Source organism: Myotis yumanensis, unplaced genomic scaffold, assembly GCF_028538775.1.
Source record: "Myotis yumanensis isolate MYYU_CA2020_CCGP unplaced genomic scaffold, mMyoYum1.0.hap1 SCAF_10, whole genome shotgun sequence".
In the NCBI taxonomy this organism is placed as follows: domain Eukaryota; kingdom Metazoa; phylum Chordata; class Mammalia; order Chiroptera; family Vespertilionidae; genus Myotis; species Myotis yumanensis.
The window spans coordinates 16,710,697-16,733,559 of record NW_027223761.1 but is presented as its reverse complement, the minus strand read 5'-3'; the positions used below and the strand labels follow the sequence as shown (position 1 = coordinate 16,733,559).

At 45.5% G+C, this 22,863-nt stretch overlaps 1 protein-coding gene across 9 annotated transcripts in view; it reads left to right on the top strand.

Moving 5' to 3' along the window:
* Nucleotides 1-22,863, top strand: part of AMBRA1 (autophagy and beclin 1 regulator 1) — a 177,921-nt gene that overhangs the window by 143,710 nt on the left and 11,348 nt on the right. For all 9 annotated transcript variants that reach the window (XM_070427906.1, XM_070427905.1, XM_070427904.1 and 6 more), the window contains 3 exons: nt 611-799; nt 1,635-1,789; nt 15,749-15,888. In XM_070427906.1, coding sequence (XP_070284007.1) covers nt 611-799; nt 1,635-1,789; nt 15,749-15,888 — 484 coding nt within the window. The remainder of the gene's footprint in view (nt 1-610; nt 800-1,634; nt 1,790-15,748; nt 15,889-22,863) is intronic.

Below are 22,863 nucleotides of genomic sequence, written 5' to 3'. Positions count from 1 at the left end.
TTTTCCTGGAGTCAGTGGGTTTGCATTTCATTCATCCTGGTTTTGATCTTTTGGACTATAACAGCTGCTGAGTGGCTCTCCAGGAACAATTTATAATAACTTTTTCCTTATCTAATCTCTCAAATGATGTTTCCTAAGTGTGAACTAAGATTCAGCAGGTGATTGTGGTTGTGTTAACTATCTGAAGTTTCATATTACAGTGGTAGAGGAGAAAAAATAAATAAAATGAAGTCGTAGAGGAGACATCTCTTTCCTGTCTCTAGTGTTACTTGTTAATGACATTTGAATTTGACTAAGCAGGCTTTAGCATTTATAGAGAGGGTTCAGGCCCTTACAAAGGCCCCAAAATTACTTGGACCAGAAATATTTTTAAAATATGTTTTTATTGGTTTTAGAGAATAAGGGTGGGAGAGAGAGAAAGATCTGTGTGAGAAAGAAACACAAATGGGCTGCCTCCTGCAAGCCCCCTACTGGGGATCGAGTCCACAACCCAGGCATGTGTCCTGACCAGTGACCTCAACCAACTGAGCCACACGGGCCAGGGCTTGGCCCAGAATTTTCATCCCATCAACTACAGACATTTTTACCCTCTTTTCTTTCTTTGATGCAGCCTCCGTGAATGTGCTGGTACAGAACTGCAAGATCTACAATGATGCCAGCTGTGACATTTCTGCAGATGGCCAGCTCCTGGCAGCTTTCATCCCTAGCAGCCAAAGGGGCTTTCCCGATGAAGGCATCCTGGCAGTGTACTCCCTGGCCCCCCACAACTTGGGTGAAATGCTCTACACCAAACGATTTGGTAAGGGATAGGAAGCCCAACCTAGTGGCAGAGGGATGCTGGTACCTGGAAATGAGCATTCCTAGGGGAGGCATGGTTGAGGTGGGAGTAATGGTCTTCATGGGGCACAGACCAGGGGAAGATTGCTTTGCAGGAGTCCTGCCTGGAAGCATTGCCAAAGAATCTCAGAATAAGAGGCCTCCCTACCACAATAGCATCAGTGATATGTTGTTCCTATTGTGATGGCCAGGAGTAAGGGAGGGACTTTGGCTTGGGAAGTGGGCACACTCATAAACTGTAAGGCATTTTGGCATTGTGTATTAAAAGCCCCCAAAATGTATTTTCTCTTTGATCCAGTAATTTCACTGCTAAGGAAATAATAAGAAAACTGTACAAAGCTTTATATGCAACGATAACCACAGTACTATTATTTATCATAGAAAAAATGTGAAATTGGGAAGAGTTGCTTAAATAAGTGATGTGCATTGATAGGACAGAATACCATTCAGCCTTTAAAATGTTCTTACAGAATATTTAATTATGGAAAATGTTCATAATGTGTGAAGTGAAAAAAGTAGATTTCAAAATAGTATTTACAGTATGTTACCAATTTTTTAAAATGTGAATCTCTTATGGGTTCCATACAGTGGTTAACATCTATTAAGTACTTTCTATATGTCAGACACTATACTCGGTACTTTGCATTATACTCCTCACTACAGTCCTATGTGTTAACCCCACAATGACCAAATGAAAATGGAGGCTGAAGAGAAAGAGAAAAGATTAAGAGGAAAAAATTATTTCCTTGTAATAGCAAGAACTCTGGGAAATGGTTCTCTCTTCTCTTGGCCCTCAGGTCCCAATGCCATTTCGGTGAGCCTGTCCCCAATGGGCCGGTACGTAATGGTGGGCTTGGCCTCACGAAGGATCCTGCTGCACCCCTCCACAGAGCACATGGTGGCCCAGGTCTTCAGGCTGCAACAGGCCCATGGTGGCGAGACCTCCATGCGGGTGAGTGTCATTGCTTGTGCTTCTGCTGTATGGCAGCTCTCCTAGGGTTGGCAGGGGAATGAAGGACAACGGGGCGATCTCCGAGCCAGGACCAGATATGCTCCTAAGGCATAAGGAAAGGCTACAGTCACTCTGTGCATGACCAACAGGCTTTACCTTTGGAAGCTGTGGAATATTAAAGGGCAGGAGCTTTCTCACACCTTAGCTCAGTGATGGCGAACCTATGACACGCGTATCAGAGGTGACACGCGAACTCATTTTTTTGGTTGATTTTTCTTTGTTAAGTGGCATTTAAATATATAAAATAAATATCAAAAATATAAATCTTTGTTTTACTATGGTTGCAAATATCAAAAAATTTCTATATGTGACACGGCACCAGAGTTAAGTTAGGGTTTTTCAAAATGCTGACACGCCGAGCTCAAAAGGTTCGCCATCACTGCGGGCCTAGCTCATGAGCTGGGTTCCCTAGAGGCCGGAAAGCATTTTTGGTTAAAGACCAAACTGAATACGTCCTTACCTCCACATGAGACCTTTAGTGGAGATACATTAAGATCCCAATGATAGATTTAGCCTACGTAAAACTCTTTTTTTTAGAAATCAAGCTATAAAAATACACCTATGAAATGTTCTTTGCTGTGGATAGTAATCATGATGAGGACTTTGGGCAGCTGCTATACTCTTAACTGCCCTGCCATTTCAGTAGCAGAGGAAGGTCCTATTTAGGACCCTTTCTTGTCGGAGTTGGATCCCTTTTATTGCCATAAAAGCCTTCTGGACTCAACTAGACTAGTTTCTGACTGAGCTTCCACATCCCATAGTGGCTCATTTGACCAGGGTTTTGTCAAGGGGAGTCAAACATTTGAACAGTTCTCTAACTAAATGCTATTTAAGCTCTGTTATGCACGTGTTTATGTGTTGTTTTGTGTGGTGTGTATGTTTAATCCACCCAGTTAGGTTTAGTATAAGCTCCATAGGGACATATCCCCCCAGAGCCCCTCATTTAGTGCAATGCATACAAATGCCTGGAATGGGAAGCATTTGTTTTAAAGAAAAAACTAGAGATTAGATCCATTATATGGTGCGGTGGCCTCCATTCTGGTCTCCATCCTCTCTCTTCTCCTTCCTGGGTCCTATAGGGACCTTCTGTTGAGCCCCTTTCCAAGCACCTGAATTTAATAAGGCTCTTTCTTGCTAGTGTGCCTTTACCTGGAATTCTCTCTTTTCCCTCAAATCCAACTGCCCACAAGCTCTTCCCCTTCTGTGGAACCTTCCTAAACAGAATTGATCACTCCTTGTGCCACCACCATACCTAGTAGACACACTCATGGTAACACTCATCATACCACATTGCAGTTATTTCCGTGTTACTCTACTCTCGGGCTGTGTACTCCTTGAGAACAGACAACTTGTCTGTTTTATCTTTACGTAGTCTGCGTACCTAATAGGGAACCTGACATTTAGGAGGAACAAGGAATGAAAGAGAGTCTCAAGAATAGTATCCTCTCTACTCTTGGCATCATAATGACAGGAGAGTTCTGATTCTTGGATTCCATCTAAACAGAAATATTTGACATGGAGTGATCAGGAGAGGACTTCATCAAGTTTATTTTCTTATCTAGATATTTGAGGATGGAGTTGAATTTTAGTTTAAATGTTCTTATTTTGCTTATCTTATACATTTGGATGGTCAAAGTACCTGGCGTCTGCTTTTTACCACCTAGAATCCTGGTCCCAACAGCTGTTCTTCTAACCCTGCCTAATTAGGGAATAATTGTTTATAATCATCAAGAGACAGGATCTGATTTCGTCAACACTAATGGACAGCTCCAGTCTCTTCCGGAAGCCAGGGCTCCTGCCCAACTCCTGGCTAAGGGCAAATAGTTACAGGGTGGGAGCCAAGATGTTGTCACATATGGAGCTGGCAGCTCAGGGAGTGCAGTTGGAGAAGTCTGCTGAGGAGATGCGGTAATTCACTGCTGTCCTGCTAAGGGGCTCAAGGCAAGTAGCCAGCTGCTGCGCGCCTCGTGACAAGAGCTATTTTTCAGGCCTCCCAGCGAGGCTTTCTTGATTCTCAATAGGCACCATCTGCTGCTTAGGAGAGGGCGCTGAAGTAACTAGAAAGCTCCCATTTGGGATGTGTTCCTCTCACTCAAGAGACAGGATCCAGGCTTCCCAACAAGGTTTTAGTCACCTGTCCACCAGTCTGACTGTGAAAGCCCCATGCACCAGAAAGGTTTCTGGTTTTCCAGGTCTTGGTTGCCCCTTAACGTCCAAAGGCACCAAAGCACTCAGCAAATGTCCCTGAATTCGTTCACTGGTGGAAGGGAAGACACCAGCTTTTTGGGATAGCTGTGCTGTACCACCATTTAAGACAAGAAGTGCAGTTTTGTCTGAGAACAGGGAGCAAGGGTTTAATGGGACAGTAGAGCATCTCCCTCTTTGCACAGGTAAGTATAGGTGGGTGTCTCCATCTGTAATGTCCAGCTCTGTCCTTGAAGGAATGCTTTTGTGGGTAATGGGCTTGTCTTAGAGCTTCTCTACCCAGAATTCTCCTCTTTGGTGTTGCCTCTTGGAATTCACTGTGGAAATATGTTCAGAGAGGTGAGCTTATTGGGCCACAGACATTCCCGAGAGAAGGTCCTCCAGAGCACTGATTTATTGTAAACCCCACTAAGTGACATCTCTCCGACAAGAGATGATCTGTTACACAATCCCAAGTGAAACCTCTTCTGAAAATGAATTGCTCGTCACTATTAGTCTTGGCACATTTATTCTAAGCAGTTCTTCAGACTCCTGGGTCAGTGCTTTTGTAAACTATGCTACTTGGACCACCTTCATTAGAATACGTGGGGTCCTTGTTAAAGCACAGGCACCACTTCAGACTTAAAATCAGTAAGAATGGGGCGGGAGGGACGCAGGAATTTGTATTTGTAAAACAAGCTTTCCAGATGATCCTGATAATGCACTTGAGTTTGAGAACTGCTGTTCTTAATGACTCCTGTCTTCATTTTAGGTTTCTGCCCTCAGCCTCTTCAAGGCAGAGACACAGTCTCAGGTTTACTTCTTGCAGTTTTGTGTGTGGTGCTTTGATACCACCTTTGGCTAATTTTGTTGCAGGCACCGTGGCACTTATGTCCCATTTCCTACCAAACTCATAGCTTTTTGGCTGTCCGTGCTTCACCTCCCATCTTTTCTCAGCTGTTGTTGCTTTCCAGAGTTCAGCCTTGAATATCTCTGTGCTGGACTCTTTCCTCCCCTGTTGAGTCATTTTAATTTTTATCCTGTTTCTAGGCTCTCGTGTCTATTGCTATTTCCCTTCTCTGCTTACTGAAGTTAGTCTTCCCAATTTTAGTTTGATTGGAAAGTCAGGAAGAATAAGACAAGGCACATACTTTTCTCCCCCCACCCCTGTCCATTCGAAGCTCCTGCAGACCAGATAGGCAGGGTCTTACTTTCTGTTTGACTCACTTACAGTTTAGCCAGGGAGGGCTTTTTGTTCATTTCTGTTTTGTTTTTTAGTTAGGCATTTAGGAATTGCTGAGCTAAAGTTTTGCTAAATTCTCAAAACACTATAAACTGCTTGTGTTCCCTCTCTGCTTTCATTTTCTAATTGGAACAAGGCACAATATAGTAACAGAAAACTGCAATTAATTTTCTGAAATACTGGCAACTTGCACATTATAATAACTTTGATTGTAACCAAGTGAAAACATAATAAAAAAATTAGTGACAAAACCAGAAATAGTCATATACCAAACTGTTCTTCCAGTTTCTATCAGTATTAAGTGCTATTTTACCCTGGAATGGAGGCAGAGTCAGCACCTAGGCGTGGGGGTGGGGGAGATGCTGGATCCTTTTGAGCTAGAAAACAAGAATAGTTCTAGCTGGTTTGGCTCAGTGGATAGAGCATCTGGCTGTGGACCAAAGGGTCCCACATTCGATTCCCATCAAGGGCATGTAACTCGGTTACAGACTCCTCCCCAGCCCAGGCCCTGGGGCCCTGGATGGGGCGCATGCAGGAGACAGCCAATCGATGTGTTTCTCTCACATCCATATTTCTCTCTGTCTTTCCCTCTCTCTTCCACTCTTTCTAAAAATCAATGGAAAAAAACATTCTTGGGTGAGGATTTAAAAACAAAACAAAAAAACACAAGAATAAGGATTAGTGCTTTCAGCACAGGTTTTAACAGGTGTTATGTACTCTTTCCCCAAGTGCATAGAGTATTCCTCTCACAGGTGGGGGCTGTAGGCATATATAAGTGGTTTAATAAGAACCGAAAAGCACCCTGGTTACATAATCCCTGTAGATCCAAGAGGCACTAGGTTGCTTGGATCTCACTGGTGCTTTTTCTCTCTGGTCATCTTATTGACAGAGTGATAAACAGGACACTTCCTTTGACTTGAGTGGGAGTAGAAGCTCTAGGACTCTACTTTCTTAGCTCTACTTTCTCCTTGAAACAGCATTGTGCTCTTGAAGGCAGAGCCTCAAACACTGAGAGGTTAATTTGGCTTAAAGCTTTTTCTTTGTGGCTATGCGGTAAAATTGTATTCAAGTGTTGGTCGACTTACCTACATAGATCATTAGTTTGGGGTGGATGTTAGAAGGCCTTTCCCTCATCCACTCTTTCTTCCTTCCCCTACCCCTATTTAAGAAAAAAAAAAAGTGTTTGATTTTTAGAAAGAGGGGAAAGGAGGGAGAGACACAGAAACAAAAGCATCACCTGGGGGCTTGATAGAAACGCAGAGTCTCTGCCCCACCTGAGACCTGCTTAATCAGAAGCTCTGGGGGTGGAGTTCAGCCATCTTTGTTTTACCAATTGCTCCAAATAACTGCAGAGAACAAACTGCTTCCTCCTACACGTCCTCCCCCTCCTCCCCCCCCCCCACTTCCCCCGCCCCACCCCCCGCAACCTAGGCATGTGCCCTGACCAGGAATGGAACCAGTGACCTCGTGGTGCATGAGTCGACACTCAACCACTGAGCAACACCAGCCAGGCTCTCCCCTATTTTTTTTTCTCTTCTCTCTCTTCCTGTTCACTCCCTTTCCCCCCACTTCTTGACCCTAAGAGTTCTGCTCTGCAGTAGTGGACTGTTTCATATGCCATCTCTCTGGAGAGTTTTAGCTCTAGAGATATGCATCCCTCTCTTCCTCAACAGGCCCTAAGCAGCAGGGAGAAAAAGCAGCTTTGTTACCATTTTTTACACACCAACAACCTACTCACGTCTAGCTGGGCTGTAGTCCTCAGTGTGTGTTCCTCTGGAACTACAAAAGCATCACCTGGGGGCTTGATAGAAACGCAGAGTCTCTGCCCCACCTGAGACCTGCTTAATCAGAAGCTCTGGGGGTGGAGTTCAGCCATCTTTGTTTTACCAATTGCTCCAAATAACTGCAGAGAACAAACTGCATGGGTATTCTAGTTAGACCTTGCTTGTCGATTTAGCTTTGTCCTTTTCCTTTTTGTGCTCATCCTGTCTCTGGAACTTCATCTAGTTTATTTCTATAGCTTCTATTAACCAGATCTTTCAGATATTTCCAGGAGGTTGAGAGATTTATGAGGACCTCCTGCCATAAGGATTCCAGGCATTTAGGATCATGCTAGCATCCTTAATGTGATGGTTCTTTAAGGACTAATGCTGTGAGACCTCTTTCCAATTCTGATTAAAATTCTTACCTGCCCACACTTGACTTTACTCGGGCTCTTACTTCAAGCTCATCCCTATTTGCATGTGTGTTTTAGAATACAGAGGTGCTTTGGCCAAAAAGTGAGAAAAAGCAATATCTTTATCTTTCTCCCATGCCCTTCCCCATCTGAAGGAGTATTTCTTGAGTTCTTTTTTCTAATGTTCAACTCACTGTTATCCTTGGATGGGAGATGTCACTATGATACCTATTAAAGGGCATCTTACTAGTAGTGTCACCACAAGAAGTAAACCTGAGACTGTGTCTCTGCTACCTAGGAAACATTAGTTGGCTTTCTTTCTTTTATACCATATCTCAGCCATCTTCACAGAGCCTAGTGATGACTGTTATTATTAAATGTTCATCAAAATGAACCACAAAAAAAGGCTTGATATCCAAAATGCTCAGATTAGTCAGAACTGTATTAGAGCTTAGATTCTGGGTCTGGATGGATGTCCAGTGCTGTCAGCAGTGATCAGCATTTATGTGACTAACATGTGTCAGCTCTTAGCCTATCCTAGCTCCATTCTTTAATATGGTTCCCTCTTTGCCCTGAATTTAGCCCTTGATGTAATCCAATCTTCTATACTTCCCGAGATTGTAAATATTTGATTTTCAAAAGAGCTCTAGAACTCTAATTCAATCTAGAGTATTCTCAAGAAATCTAAGGGAACCAAGCCTCATAGTCTTGACTGGCCTTGGAGTGGCAAAAACCCAAAATGAAGATAAATGTTATTTTTATATCCTGGAAGGGTACTATTTCTTCAAGGGGAGATTAGGATAAAAGAGACAGCTTTGTTGTCACAAGTGATTTACTCCTTCCTAAGATTTTGTCCTTATTAATTTTCTTAAAGCTGCCTGTCAGTTTATTAAAAGCTGCTTCCGCTGCAATTATCTTAAAGTTGACTTCTGAGATGTGGTACAAAGCATCTATCCTCAAAAAGTTCCTTTCTTTAGCACATTGTGGGAAAGGGGGGAAGTATGGGATACGTCAGGGATGTCTCTGATGCATTTTGTCAGAGAAGGAAGGGAGCAAGATGAAAATTTTAAAATAACATTAGAGCTGCAACCAAAGTCATTAGCTTAGTCAAATTTTTCCATGACAGATTCCTCCAACTCCAACGATGTCTTTCCTCCATGGTCTCCTAGTAGAATTCAGTCTACACTGCATTTTATTCTATTCACTCAGCAGAGTTTCAGTGAACCCTGCCATATGCCAAGTACTTTGTCAGGTCTGGGAATGCAGTGAACAGAACGGACCTGCTCCTGCTCCTCGGGCGCGTGCATGTTAGGGGACTGGCTTCCTCAGTGGTTTCACTGCTGTGTTCCCAGCCTTCACTGTGCACCGAACACAGGAGGCACTCTCGTTTGTCCCAGGAACGTGTGTCACTTTGAAATCTATGTGCCATGTATTTCTTGCGCATACGTGAGCATACATCCCTACTCACTACCACCATCAGTGTGCCTAGCATGTGACTCAGAAAACAGTGACTGAACAAAAGTATTAATGAGAAATCCTTATGAAAATAGGATGTGCTTTCTCATTCCCACAATTCTGCCCAATACCAGTGAGTTTCTCGGTTCTAGTCCAAGTGAAATGCAGTAAGAGGTTCTCAGTAGATTGGTTCAAAAGTGAAAGGCTAAACATTTTTTATTTTTTCAAGAATTGGTAGGAGAACCTACCTGAAAGTATTTTAATGTATATCTTGCCCTGTAATTGTTCCAAAATATGTTGAATGTTGAAATATATCGAAAGACTCTTATCTAATGTGAATATCTAGAATGGCTACTCATTTGGCCTTTATGTTTGAGATTTGAAAGCCGAGGAAGTTCAAGAACTTGTCCTGTGCTCAGAGATGTGGGAACAGGAAGAAGTAATTATTTTCATTCCTAGGAGTTCCGGGAGCAGCAAGGGCCTCTGTATTTCTTTAGCACAGAAGTAGGTTCCTCAACTGAAGTAATCTTTGTGGTTTGATCCTGATGCCCAAGGGTGGCTTTTGGCCATCAAGCTGATTGAAAAAGAAAATTCTTGTCCTCTGTCCTTTGGATCTCCTTGAGAGAAACAAATGAATAAGACAAAGTTTACAGGTCTCAACAGCTCATAGGAGGTTGGCTTAAAATGACAGCACATTGTCAATAGCAGCAGAGGGCCACAGACTCCAAGAAGTGCTTTAGTTTGCACAAGGGTCATCAGGCCGATTTATTCCTGCTTCAGCTGAACAAAGGAGAGAATTAGGTGACTTAGTATTCTGATTCTCGTTTTAAAATAACCACTCTAAAATCAACATTCAGTGAGTTCTAAACTCCAGTGTAGAATATAAAGAAGGCTTGGAGCCAGGAAAAGAAATTCGAGTTTCTGGAAAACAATCAGATTTTCCTAGAGCAGTGGTTCTCAACCTTGGCTGCACATTAGAATCACCTGGGAATCTTTTTAAAATCTTGTGCCAAAACCAGTTTGGCTCAGTGGATAGAGCGTCGGCCTGCGGACTGAAAGGTCCTGGGTTCGATTCCGGTCAAGGGCATGTACCTGGGTTTCGGGCACATCACCAGTGGGAGATGTGCAGGAGGCAGCTGATCGATGTTTCTCTCTCATCGATGTTTCTAACTCTCTATCTCTCTCCCTTCCTCTCTGTAAAAAATCAATAAAATATATAAAAAAATAAAAATAAATAAAAAATAAAATCTTGATTTCTGGGCTTCATCCTCCGGAAATTCTGTTTCTTTGTTATGAGGTGGGGCCACAACATTAGTAACAAAGAAACAGAATTTCTGGAGGATGAGGCCCAGAAATCAGGATTTTAAAAAGATTCCCAGGTGATTCTAATGTGCAGCCAAGGTTGAGAACCACTGTCCTAGAGGATGGAGAAACTCCAATAATTCATGAATATAAGCAAATCAAGAACTCGAAAGGAAGGAAAAGTGACCATAGCATCCGTCCCCCAGGCTACACTGGGGTGTGTGCATTTCTCAGCCTGTGACAAGATGTGAAGCCATTCATTTCCAAAGGAAAGGCCACCTGTCTCTTAGCACCTGCTTTCCATTGATTTTCCCCGCTTCACAAAGTTCATTCTCCTCTGGTAACCCCTCAAGAAGCTTAAAGCTTCCCTGGATTCCCATCACTGCCCAGAAAGCATTTCTCTCCCACACAGTCCTTCTCTTTCTCTAAGCCCCCGTGGCTCACGCTTTCTCCCAGGGCCCTTCCAGCCTATTTCCCATTGTCCCCTCCTTCCAGCCAGCTCCGTGGTCTTAGTTAAAACAAGGGAGGTCTGCTGACTACACTCAAACTCTTGCCACATGGTGAGATTCCAGCTTTACAGATGATGCGATCCCCAAATGTAAACAACATAACCACAAAGTCTTTTCTTTTAGCTTCTTATCTGGGCTGGTCTGAGCAGTGCAGTCGCTGCTTGGACCAATGGTCTGAGCTTTATTGACGCGCGCTAGAAGATAAAGTATCTTGGCAAGGGCAGCAATACATTTTTCCTCTAAATTTTAAAAGGATGGAGAGGAAGGTTTCCCACTGAGCTCCTCTGACTGCCTCTCATTCTTTTCCTGTATCTTTGAAGAAGAAACAAGACCACTTTAGTTTTGATCTGGGAACTGTGAGTTTGAGGGTATAGAGGAGCAGTAGTATATGAGCTTGTCTTGGACCCCGGAAGTGGAAGAATTATCTTCCACCACACCCATAGAACCATACCGATCTGGGCAACCTGACTCATTCTCTGTTGCCGTTCTGATGGCATTGACTCTAAAAAATTGGTTCTTTCTAACCTATTGATCCCAGTGTGCTTCCTAGATGTTAGAGAGAAATGAGTATAGTCTGTTTGGGGAGGGGAGCTTTGTCAGCATTTGTCATACACCAGGGAACAGCTGCAGCTGAGACAGGTGAACCCTGGACTCTGCCAGCGATCAGCATCTGGGTTCTGTATCCAGACCCACAAAAGGCCCCCAGGTCCTGATACTCCTCCTCCAGTGTAATGGAATTTGGTAGTCTAACTTTATGGGGTTTCACTTTTGTCAGAGAGAAAAGGGGATTTTTGACAGGCCACCAGATTTATCCTTAATATCCCCATACGGAGCTTTAGGGCACCTGACCAGTGTTAAGGAAACCTTTACTTGGTATATCTGGGTTGCCTTCAAGTGAAGTCCAGAGCTGTTCTTTACACTATCTCAGATCTTCCTTCTTGTCTGCGCTGACAAACAGCCAGAGTCAGTCCCCATTGAAATTTGAAAGGTGACTCACAGAATACCCAGTCCCTGATTGGAAAGACCGGTGGCCAAAACCATAAATGGCTAGAGAGTAGCTAGCACTGTCTAATCATCTGTCAGGGTTGGGGAACTTGTTGCCCAGATGTTCTCCTGTCCCTCGGGCTGACTAGTGAGGAGTATTTCCCCTCAGTGAGGTGCTTTGAGAGCTGTGAAGCTCTGGCCAGAGAAACGAGTGTAAACTACGTCTGAGTGGTTTTCAGAATGGGCCAGATCTCATTCCTTTAGTCCTTCAGTGTCAGGCACGTATGAAATAAGTATTGCACCAGATGACCTCCCGGGACCTGTGATCCCTGCTCATCCTTCACTCTCATTCCCTCTCCCCACCTCCCGCCCATTACTGTTTGCATCATCCCATCCCCACATTAGAGCGTGATAAGCAAGCATGTGCTTATCAGGAGTCCTGGAGGCTGCTGATCTTCATGTGGCGTTTCTGGCTTCCTGCCACAAAGCAGGATTTAGTCTGATACCCAGATTGAAGGAGGTGGGCCCTTGGGAGCTGACTTTTCAACATTGTTTAAGGACTGAGGGGTGAGCGTCGGGAAGGGGGAAGGGGGGAGGACTGCCATAGCCAGAGGACAAATCGGTGCCCATGACTCCTAGAGCCATGGAGGTTGTGAATGTCTGTGCAATGGGGTCTGGAGCCTCAACTGTTAATTACTTCTCTCCAATTTCTCTCATCTTGTCTCACCTAAGGTTGGTCATTTGTCATACTAGCCTCTTGAGGGTTTGTCCCCAAAGCAAGTTCCTGTATTTATTTTTTTTTTTTTTTTATTTTTTTATTTTTTTTAAATATATTTTATTGGTTTTTCACAGAGAGGAAGGGAGAGGGATAGAGAGTTAGAAACATTGATGAGGGAGAAAGATCCATCAGCTGCCTCCTGCACGCCCCCCACCGGGGATGTGCTCGCAACCAAGGTACATGCCCTTGACCGGAATCGAACCCGGGACCCTTCAGTCCGCAGGCCGACGCTCTATCCACTGAGCCAAACCGGTTCGGCAAGTTCCTGTATTTAGAAGTAAGTTGATAGTTTGCTTGTGAATCCCTCTCAGCAATAACTATAAAAGGTAAATTTGTGATATGTGAGAGACTTGTTTGCTTCTTTCCTGATCTGGAACATTTCTAGAAAAGAGTTCACTTAGCCCTGCCAGCGTGACTCCTTGGTTGAGCATCAACCTATGAACCAGGAGGTCACAGTTCGATTCCCAGTCAGGGCATATGCCTGGATTGCAGGCTCAACCCCTAGTGGGGGACGTGCAGGGAGCAGCCAATCAGTGATTCTCATCGATATTTCTTTCTCTCTCTCCCTCTCCCTTCCTCTCTGATATCAATAAAAATATATTTAAAAAAGAAAAGAGTACACTTATATTTTTTATTTGAAACACCCATCAAAAAATGTAGCACAACCTTTAAGCATCTGATTTACTGACCTTATTACCCCCTTCTTGCAAGAGTACTTTCTCTGGCCCTTCTGCCCCATTCCCTGCAATTAGAAATCATGATTTTAGGAGAGAGACTGTTGTAAGGCCCTTGTATACTAAGGCTCCCCTCATCTAATGCACTGAAATTAATGCTCATTCCTCCTCTACTCTGGGTGTACCCCCACTCACACCATCTGACCTTTGGGAAAAGAAAAAATCAACAGATTGATTTCAGCCACAATTGTCTTATCACAACTGCTTTCCTTTAAGTGTGAATACCAAATCATATTTAACCTATGACCTCTAGGAAGGACTGAAGCCATCGCTTCTTTTCTGGGAATGCGAAAACCTCTGTGGGAAAGGATGAAGGCACCACGCTCCATCCCCTGATTTGAAGGAAAAGGATTGATTAGGAGCAAAGGGAAAAGACTGGTATTGCCATCTCTATGGATAGTCAGCAGTGAAGCTGGTGGAGGGAAGAGGACATGAATTTCTTCAGGGCTCCTGCCAGATGTACATGTGCAAGGAAGAGAGTATCTCAAGGCCGAGCAACCATGTTCTAGAGGACTAGTTTAGAGATTCATATACAACACTGGGCTCTTTTTTTAGAAGGTTCCTCAGTTAGACTAGAGATTTAAGGAACTCTGGCCAATTCTGACATTTGGAGTTGAGTTAGGCAGGGCATAGGAGGTTCTTCATGCAGCAGCTGTGGGGCAGTCTCGTGCCTCAAACCAGAGCCAGTTCATCTCCGACAGACACCGGTTCACCCTCAGGACATTGCAGAGCCATTCTGGCAGTGTGCCCGGGCACGTTTGTTCAGCACCACAGCACCGGGAAATGTTTCATAGCAGGGTTCTCTGTGTGTCGGTATGCTGAGAACACATGCTATTCTAGAGCCTGTCCTGGGGAAGGCCTTTCGAATAAATACCCAAGGCCATGGTCGAGCAGTACCAAATCCAGGACTTCTTATGACTCGATTTGTGTACATGCGTACATGCAGTGGGCCCCTACTCAATTTTTACTTCTTTTTCCTTTTTTAAATCTCCTATCAGGCTAATCAGAAAAATAAATTCATAGACCCTGAATTCACTTTTGAATATTACTTTCTAACTCACACTCTTCATCCGGTCTCTTTTGTTTCTTTCGTCAGTCCTTACAGACAGATAAAGGCAGATGAAGTTCATTCCTATTTATTGATTAAAACCTGAGGAGGCTTAAAGGGAGAAACACCATATTGACTAAAATTCAGTTGCGGATTCTCTACTTCGTGTCCTTTTCAAAAGCCCTGACAACCTTTTCTTGAAGTCCCAGATGCAGGTCCCTGGTAATAATAACAACACTTACCATTTATAAGATTGCATCATGCCAGGCATTTTCTGTACATCTTTTTTTTTTTTTCCAATCTCTCCAATTATTTGAATGTTGTTGCTCTTTTTAAACTGAGATCTGGAAAAGTTGTGGTGCAGTGACATCAGGACTCAAACTCAGGTCTTTCAAATTCTGAAATCGACCTCCTTCGTCTTCCACGGCCCTACCCTATCTGACTAACATCGTGTAGACCAGTGAACAAAGAGACTGGAGGCTTTCTTTCACCTTCAGCTCAAACCCTGGCCATAGCTGAGCTGCCCCTGGGAAAACAGTAGCTTTGGAAAGATGCAGGCTGTTGAAAGGAGACGCTCTTTCTTTGAGGAATGGAAATAAACTATTTCATGGTGATTTGCATAAGGTAGAAAGAAATCATGTAACTGTGTGTTCAAGATTCCCCTCTGCCCTACTTTCTACACTTTATGCACCTTTAAACATTGCTTTTATTTAGATGAACTCATAGTTCTCGCCCTAGCCAGTTTTGCTTAGTGGATAGAGCGTCGGACTGCGGACTAAAGGGTCCCAGGTTCAATACCAGTCAAGGGCACATGCCTGGGTTGCAGGCTCGATCCCCAGTAGGGGGCGTACAGGAGTTAGCCAATCAGTGATTCTCTCTCAACATTGATGTTTCTATCTCTCCCTCTCCCTTCCTCTCTGAAATAAAAATACATTTTTAAAAAAGAAGAGAAAAAAGAAACTGCCTTCTTAAAAAAAAAAAAAAGAGTATTCTCCAATGTTATCCTCCCTCCCCATTTCCTTCAATTCCCCATTGCTGTGCGAGACTGTGATTTCCATGGTGATAGGACCACCGGTTGAGCTTGACTCTCGCTGGTTTATCTGGTCAGAGGACAGTTGGGGGCTGTGCTTCCAGGTGAGCTGAGCTCTGAATGGGGCTTTCCAGGGAGTTGCCTTAAAGCAGTGATGTGAGCGGTGCTACATGGCTATAAGGAAAGCACACCAAGCTTCATGCAGAAAAGCCCATGCTTGCCCCTGTTATTTCTAGAAAGAGTCCTAACCCTCTCCTCCCCTCTGCTACCCCAAGTTCTCAAATTTGTGGTAGGAGTCACCCATTCCCAGCCTAACCATCTCCTTTCCTCCCTGTACTTAGCTTGCTTCAGGCCATAGAAGGGACTTTGTTTCTCCCTGGATTTTGTTATTCTTGATAACAAATTGTTTTTCCTCTCATTCTCTTTTCTTCCCTCTTTCTCCCCCCTCCCCACCAGAGAGTTTTCAACGTCCTTTATCCCATGCCTGCTGACCAGCGGAGACATGTCAGCATCAACTCTGCCCGCTGGCTGCCTGAGCCTGGGCTTGGCCTGGCCTATGGTACCAACAAGGGAGACCTGGTGATCTGCCGACCAGAGTGAGTGGTTCAGGGGCTGGTGGGGTGGATGTGGAGGGGTCATCTGGGCTGGGGGCTGGAATAATCAGCATTCACCTATGGATCTAGCTGGTGAGGGAAGGGATCTTTTAGAGGAGAAGTCTAAATTCTGCTAGAGCCTGCCTCGTTCTCATTGTCACTCCTTAAAAGGTCCTTTTCACTCAACAGATGGTAGGGTTAGCTCTCCATTTCAGAAATCTTCAAAAGACTGGTTTAGTTATTTTGTCTCTTAAATCTAAAGCAGTATGTTTTGTTTGTTTTCCCTTGTTCTCCAGTTCTCTAGTGATAATAAAAGTTTCTCTGCGGTCAAAAGCATAGATATCAAATATTCTTTTCTAAAAACCTTTTTGAAATAGTCAATAGGTAATCTTAGGTATGTGTAAAATGCCTTAGAAATGAACTTAAGAAATAAAGTTGGGAATAAGGTGTTGTTAAAGCCCTAATTTTTAATACATTTTTATTAATTTTAGAGAGGAAGAGAAGGAGAGAGAAAGAGAAACATCCGTGATAAAAGAGAATCACTGATTGGCTACCTCCCACACCCCCACACTGGAGATTGAACCCGAGACCCTTCAGTCCACATGCTGACGCTCTTTCCACTGAGCCAAACCGGCTAGGGCTAAAGCCCTAATTTGTCAAGCCACTGATCTCTAACCACCTGGCTCTGTCTGTGTCCTGCCTGTTTTCTTTCTGCTGGAAGCTCTGGCTCATAATAGAAAAGGCAGATTGAAAAGTGCCATTTAAAAATTGAAATGGCCCTGGCCTGTGTTCTCAGTGGTTGGAGCATCATCCCACACACTGAAGGGTCTCAGGTTTGATTCCTGGTCGAGAGCATGTTCCTGGGTTGCAGGTTCCATCCCTGGTACGGGTCGGGGCACATGTGGGAGGCAACCAATCAATATGTCTCTCTCACATTGATGTTTCTCTCTCTCTCTGTCCTATCCCCTCCTCCCTCCCTCCCTTCCACTCTCTCTAAAAATCAATGGAAAAAATATCCTCGGGTGAGGATTAACAACAAAAATCGAAATGATTATTATCTGGTCTTGAAATGGGAGGTAGGAGGGGACACCGACCAAAGCATTTCTGTGTTCAGTCCTGATGACACTCCTTCCCCTTCCTCTGGCTTTTTGGAGGATAGAGGTCTATTTAAGCAGGACCCTGGGAGTCAGCCAGGTCTGTCATCAATTTTCATACCCATCCAGGTGTGGAGTGTGAAGCTCTGTGCTTCAGTGCAGACCAAGCTGACTGCGGTGTGGGCCGCTGCAGGTTCCAGCTGACTAACTGCCACTCCTGCTCCAGGCCGGCCTAATGCTGCCCTTCACTAAGTATCGAGTCTCCATAGGTGTTCTGCAGATCGCAGAGCACATGGGACTGCCTGCTAGGGTCTCTGGGAGTGTCCATGATGTCTTTTGCTAGGGCCCTTGATGATTTTTCCAGGGTCTGTATTTGGGTCAGTTCTTATAGCCTGGTGATTGAGCCCTTAATTGAGCTAGATTGTTGGTCCAGAAGAAAGAAAACTTGGTTCTAAGGGCAGCTCATTCCATTTGGAATTTTCAGGGCCCCTCTGAAGGAGAACTGCTGCCCAGCCAGCATGGCTCAGTGGTTGAGCATTGACCTATGAACCAGGAAGTCACGGTTCAATTCCTGGTCAGGGCACATACCTGGGTTGCAGACCTCCTTCCTAGTAGGGGGCATGCAGGAAGCAGCCAGTTGATGATTCTCCTTCTCCCTTCCTCTCTAAAATCAATAAAAATATACTTAAAGAAAAAAGAAAGAGAGAGGCTGCTGTCTGACCCTGACAGGTCAAGCTGCTCTTGGAGCTGGCAGACTTCTTGGTCTGCAGGCCGTGCTCCCCTCGGGCTCTGTGTCCAAAGAGCCCCTTCCACGAGCCCCTGTGCCTTTCCGGAGCCCAGCCTGCCTGTTAGGACTGTGCCACCGTCAGCCTAGGTGCTGGGTCTGTTTCTTTCTGCTCTCACCTTGGCTGCCCATAGTCCCAGGATCTGTCTGCCCTGAAATATTTATTTTTCCCAAAGTACATGAGTCTGATTATCTTATATCTTCCTCTTTTCTTTGGAATTCATAGGCATGTTTTTCAAAACGGCCCAGAATTCTGGACCTTAATTTTACTCTTATGAACACGGTAGTTACAGGCCTTTCTTTCCCTCTTTCTCCAAGACATCCTTCCTCAGCGTTGTTGTCTTCTCTATGGATCCGCCACTAACCTTCCTCCCAGCCAGACTCCGCACCCCTTGTAGACGTGATCTGCTCTTGTAGAGGCAGAATCTCTACCTCCAGTTAGTCGTGGCCCCCGAGGACTTTGATGTCTGAAACCCCAGCCCACGTACTTGGTGTGAGTCATAGACGCCTCAGGGAAGCATGAAGCTGGCTTTGGCCTATCTTTCCTCACCATATGTCGTCTTTGACAGCCAGAGCCTCAGCAGGCCAAAGCCATCTTGGACTGCTTGGGGAGCTCTCTTACCACCAGGAACTGAAGCCTCTTTTATGAGCAGGGTGGCACCAGCATTTGACACAGGAAACAGCATCCCATCACAAATGAAGTCATGTTGGACTGAGAGAGCTACCTTAGCCGGCCTATTTCAATGTTGCTGTTTTTCCTGATTTCTTGGGTCGTGTTGGCATATGCCCCAAACCTTAGGGCTGGACATTAGGGTACATGTATATTAATACGGACGGACTTTGTCCTAAGTCACTCAAAGCTTCTCCAGTTCTAAGTCTGTGTGGTTGGTTTGCTTCAGGCAGGGAAGACTGAACAGTATTCAGGTAAGGTTGAGTGAAGGCTCACCCAAGGCCTCCCAAAAGATCAATGAAGGAATTGGGCTTCCTAACTTTCCAGTCCAGAGCTCTTATCCTGTAGCTGGTTTTTAACCTTTTTTCAATAAAAAATTCCTTTAAAATTCTGATAAGCCCTGGCCGGTATGTCTAAATGGTTAGAGTGTTGGCCTGTTCATCGAAGGGTTGCAGGTTCGATCCCCATAACCAGTTGGGGTGTGTGCGGGAGGCAATCAGTTGATATGTCTCTCTTGCATCATTGTTTCTCTCTCTCTTGCTCTCCCTTTCTCTCCCCCCGCCCCCCCCCCCCCCCCGCCACCCCACTCTCTGAAAATCAATGGAAAAAATATCCTCAGATAAGGATTAACAAAAACAAATTTTGTTTCTACTTAATAAATAAATTAAAATTCTGATTAAAGCCATGCACTCTCTTCCATAGAAAAACATACTAAAAGAACACTCATGTAACTTTGTAACTCTCTTAAGACCTCAGGGAAAGAATGCAGGTCTGGATGCGGTTGATGATAAGCATGTCGTGTGAGTGATGCGGAGAGGGCAGTCTCTCTGTGTTGTCACTGTGGCTGGTCTCTGGCCTAGAATGAGGAAAACAAGCACAAATGAGAATGTAGGAGCTCAGGGCTGTCGTCTCTTTACAAGGTTGCTGCCTGTCCTTGTGTGATGCAGCTCCCTGGCACACCCGTTCGCAAGGGCACAGGATCCAGCCAGCCAGCTGGGCTAAGATTACAGCCCTCCCTCCAAAACAGGTGGTTTCTGCCTTTGTCCCAGGCACAGGCAGCTGCACCTCATTTTGTGCTCTCAAGTATACTCTTGATTTCTCCTTCATTGTCTTAGCCTCAGTGCTCTCTCCAAGCACAAAGACAGGGGTCACAAGCTCCTTGGGCATCTCTTGGTGGTACTGACAGTAGAAGAAGACCTAAGGAAACACTCCATCTCTCTAGGGAAAGAAATTCTTAGGACCAGTGAGAAGAAAAATAACTGACCCTTCAGCCCCTGTACAAAGCCATTACGGTGGCTGGTCACCAAGGCGGCGAGGTGCTCCTTTCTCCTTGGCTTTGCTCCCCCACTGCCACTCCTCCAAGCTGCTGCTCTGCCTCTGGCTGACTGCCAGCCCAGCCAACACCCCCACCAATAACCACAGTGGGTGTGAAATACCAGATTGATGTGAGGGGGTGCTTGCTCACTTCCGGCTTCATAGATCAGTCCTACAAATGGGAGAGAGGTGTTTCTGGGAAGACCACTTCTCAGAGTCAGCTCAGAAGGCAGAATTCACAGAAAAAAGTAGGCTCGGGCTGTGGGGCATCTGGCCTTTGGCTGCGTGTGGGGCTCCTGACAGGGTCCCAGCTCTGTCCCCTGAGAGGGTGCTGCCACTGTAAACAGTGATTACAATCAAGCATCATTGACCACAGAGGGGAAAGGCACGCCTCTGAATCAAAAGGGAAGCCACAGCAACTGTCTTTCAGGCTGCCTGTCCCACAAGAGCCAGGTGCCAACTCTTCCCACGTCATGGGGATAGCAGGGATGAATGCCGGTCTCCTCAAAACAGTCCTTTTCTCCAAGGAGACAGCCATGCAACCAGTAGATGAAAGAAGAGTGTTCTCAAAGGGAATATTCCCTAGAAGTTGGGAAGTTTAGAGCCAGAGTTCTTTGTGGAGCATTGTCACCACTGAGGAGGCCAGGCGGGCTCCTGGCTGTGTTCAGAAGCACAGCTTACAGACGCTGCTGAAAGAAGCCGGGTGTTAAGTGGAAGTCCATCTGAAAAGGCTGATCTGACTGGCCTTGCCATTCGTCTCCATCCCTTTGTGTGTTTGCCAAGCCCCCAGGAAGAACCTGGAGCAAATAGTGACTTGTTCATCCTCATTAAGCCCCAGGGAGACAGAGGTGGTTAGGCCCATTGGCATTGAAGACTGAGTTTCTGTGGCCAGAGATGTTCCTTCAACTCTGTTCCTTGGTACCTGGAATTTTCAAATCCTTGAGCTTGTTGTAGTTGAGCTTTTCCGACCACAGAAAGGAGCCATATCAGGATTAGAAACAGACCTGTTGGTGGGGAACAGAAAGGCTTGGGGGGAGGCGGGAGGGTGCAGCAGTGCATCTGATGCAGTCTATCATCCTGTTCTGTTTCAGTGGCCAGAGTCCCCAGCTCTGAGCCAGATGGGTGGGAAGAGTTTAAGGGGGACCCTTTGACCATCAGCATCACGCTGACAGTCCCAGCTCCGAGTGGGCCTTCAGTGGTCTCTTTCCTGTGATGGAAAGGAAGGTTCTGGTACATGGTTTGGCGTGAACAATTTGTTGTCAGTAACCAGCCCTGGCTAGCAGGAATTACAGAGGAAGGATTGGCAGGGACCCACATGGTATTGCCACCTGTCAATAAATCCTGACAAGTTTGCAAATCAGAGGCTCCCTGGCAGCTGGCAGTGATGGCTTTGTTTTGGAAGGCCTCTGCTGTTGACTTGTGGCATTTGCCTTTTCCCTAATACAAGATCTGCCCCCCTCACCGTCACTCACCCATGCCCGTGGTTCTCAGACAACCCCACCAAGCAGCTGAGTGTTTGGAAGAGGGAGGAGATGCTCCATTTTAAAGGGGTTCCCAGGCCCTCTGGGAGTTGTCGAAGGATTACATAGAGCAGGGAAAGGAAGAGCACTTTTGGCAGGCTGGGGCTCTTTCCCTCCAAAATCACTCGTGTGCCCTCAGGTGAACCCTGTCCCCAGAATCTTAGCGATCCTTTAAAGCAGTGGTTCTCAACCTTCTGTCCCTTTAAATACAGTTCTTCATGTTGTGACCCAACCATAAAATTATTTTCGTTGCTACTTCATAACTGTAATGTTGCTACTGTTATGAATCGTAATGTAAATATCTTATATGCAGGATGGTCTTAGGTGACCCCTGTGAAAGGGTTGTTTGACCGCCAAAGGGGTCTCGACCCACAGGTTGAGAACCGCTGCTCTAAAGCAAGGGTGGGGAACATCAGGCCCTCGAGCTGTATAAGGCCTGAGAAATCATTTGGTCTGGCCCTGGCAAGGCATTAAGGGTGAGTTAGTTAAATATAGCAGCTAATTTTTAAGTTGACAATTGTATGGCCTGTGAATGATACTATAAATATCCAAATGGCCCTTGGCAGAAAAAAGGTTCCCCACCCCTGCTCTAAAGACAGGCTTGGGGGCTCAGTGCCAGGCCAGTTTCCTTTCGCTGTGGAGCACAGCTTCCAACATACATTCCCTCCTCATCCAAGTCCTGTCACATCCCATATCAGGAACTGTCTACTCCTCTTGTTTAAGAAGGAAGCATCTACATCACCCTTCACAGTCTCACCTCCTGGCCGTCCCTCAGAACCTGCTGACTAATTTGTTTCCTCTTCATGGAAGAAGTTCTGTCGTTAGAGGAAGGTGACCTGGGCCCATAGGTTAAAAAGCTGGCTTTCATTGGAGATTGTCATCGTCTGCGCAGGCCTCCTTAAGAGAGTACATGGGCTGGATGGCTTAATCAATGACTGTTCCTCCTCGCAGCCTGGACGCTGAAGCCAGCGTGGCCCATTCTGGTGAGGACCCTTCCTGAGTTGCAGAGGGTCATGTTCTTACTCTGTCTTCACATGGTGAGAAGGCCACAGTCCTGTTGTATTAGGGTCTCACATTTATGACCTTAACTAGAGGCCCAGTGCACAGGTGGGATCCACCTGGCTGAGGGGAGGGGCCACGGGCGGTTGGCGACTGACCCCACCCCCTTGCTGAACTCCCCTTTGAACTCCCAGTTGAGGGGATAATTTGTATATTAGCCTTTTTTAAAAATATACATTTTTATTGATTTCAGAAAGGAAGGGTGAGGGAGAGAGAGGTGGAAACATCAATGATGAGAGAATATTTGATTGGCTGCCTCCCGCACGCCCCCCACTAAGGATCGAGCCTGCAACCCAGGTATGTGCCCTTGACCGAAATCCAACCCGGGACCCTTCAGTCCGCAGGCTGATGCTCTATCCACTGAGCCAAACCAGCTAGGGCAGCATATTAGACTTTTATTATATAGGATTACCTCCTGAAGACCCTGTCTCCAGACATAACCACAGTGGGGGACCAACTTCAACATGCAGTTCAGTCCCTAGCACTAGCAGAGCTCTTCATGCACAGGGGCACGTCCTGCCCCATCTGGGATCAGAA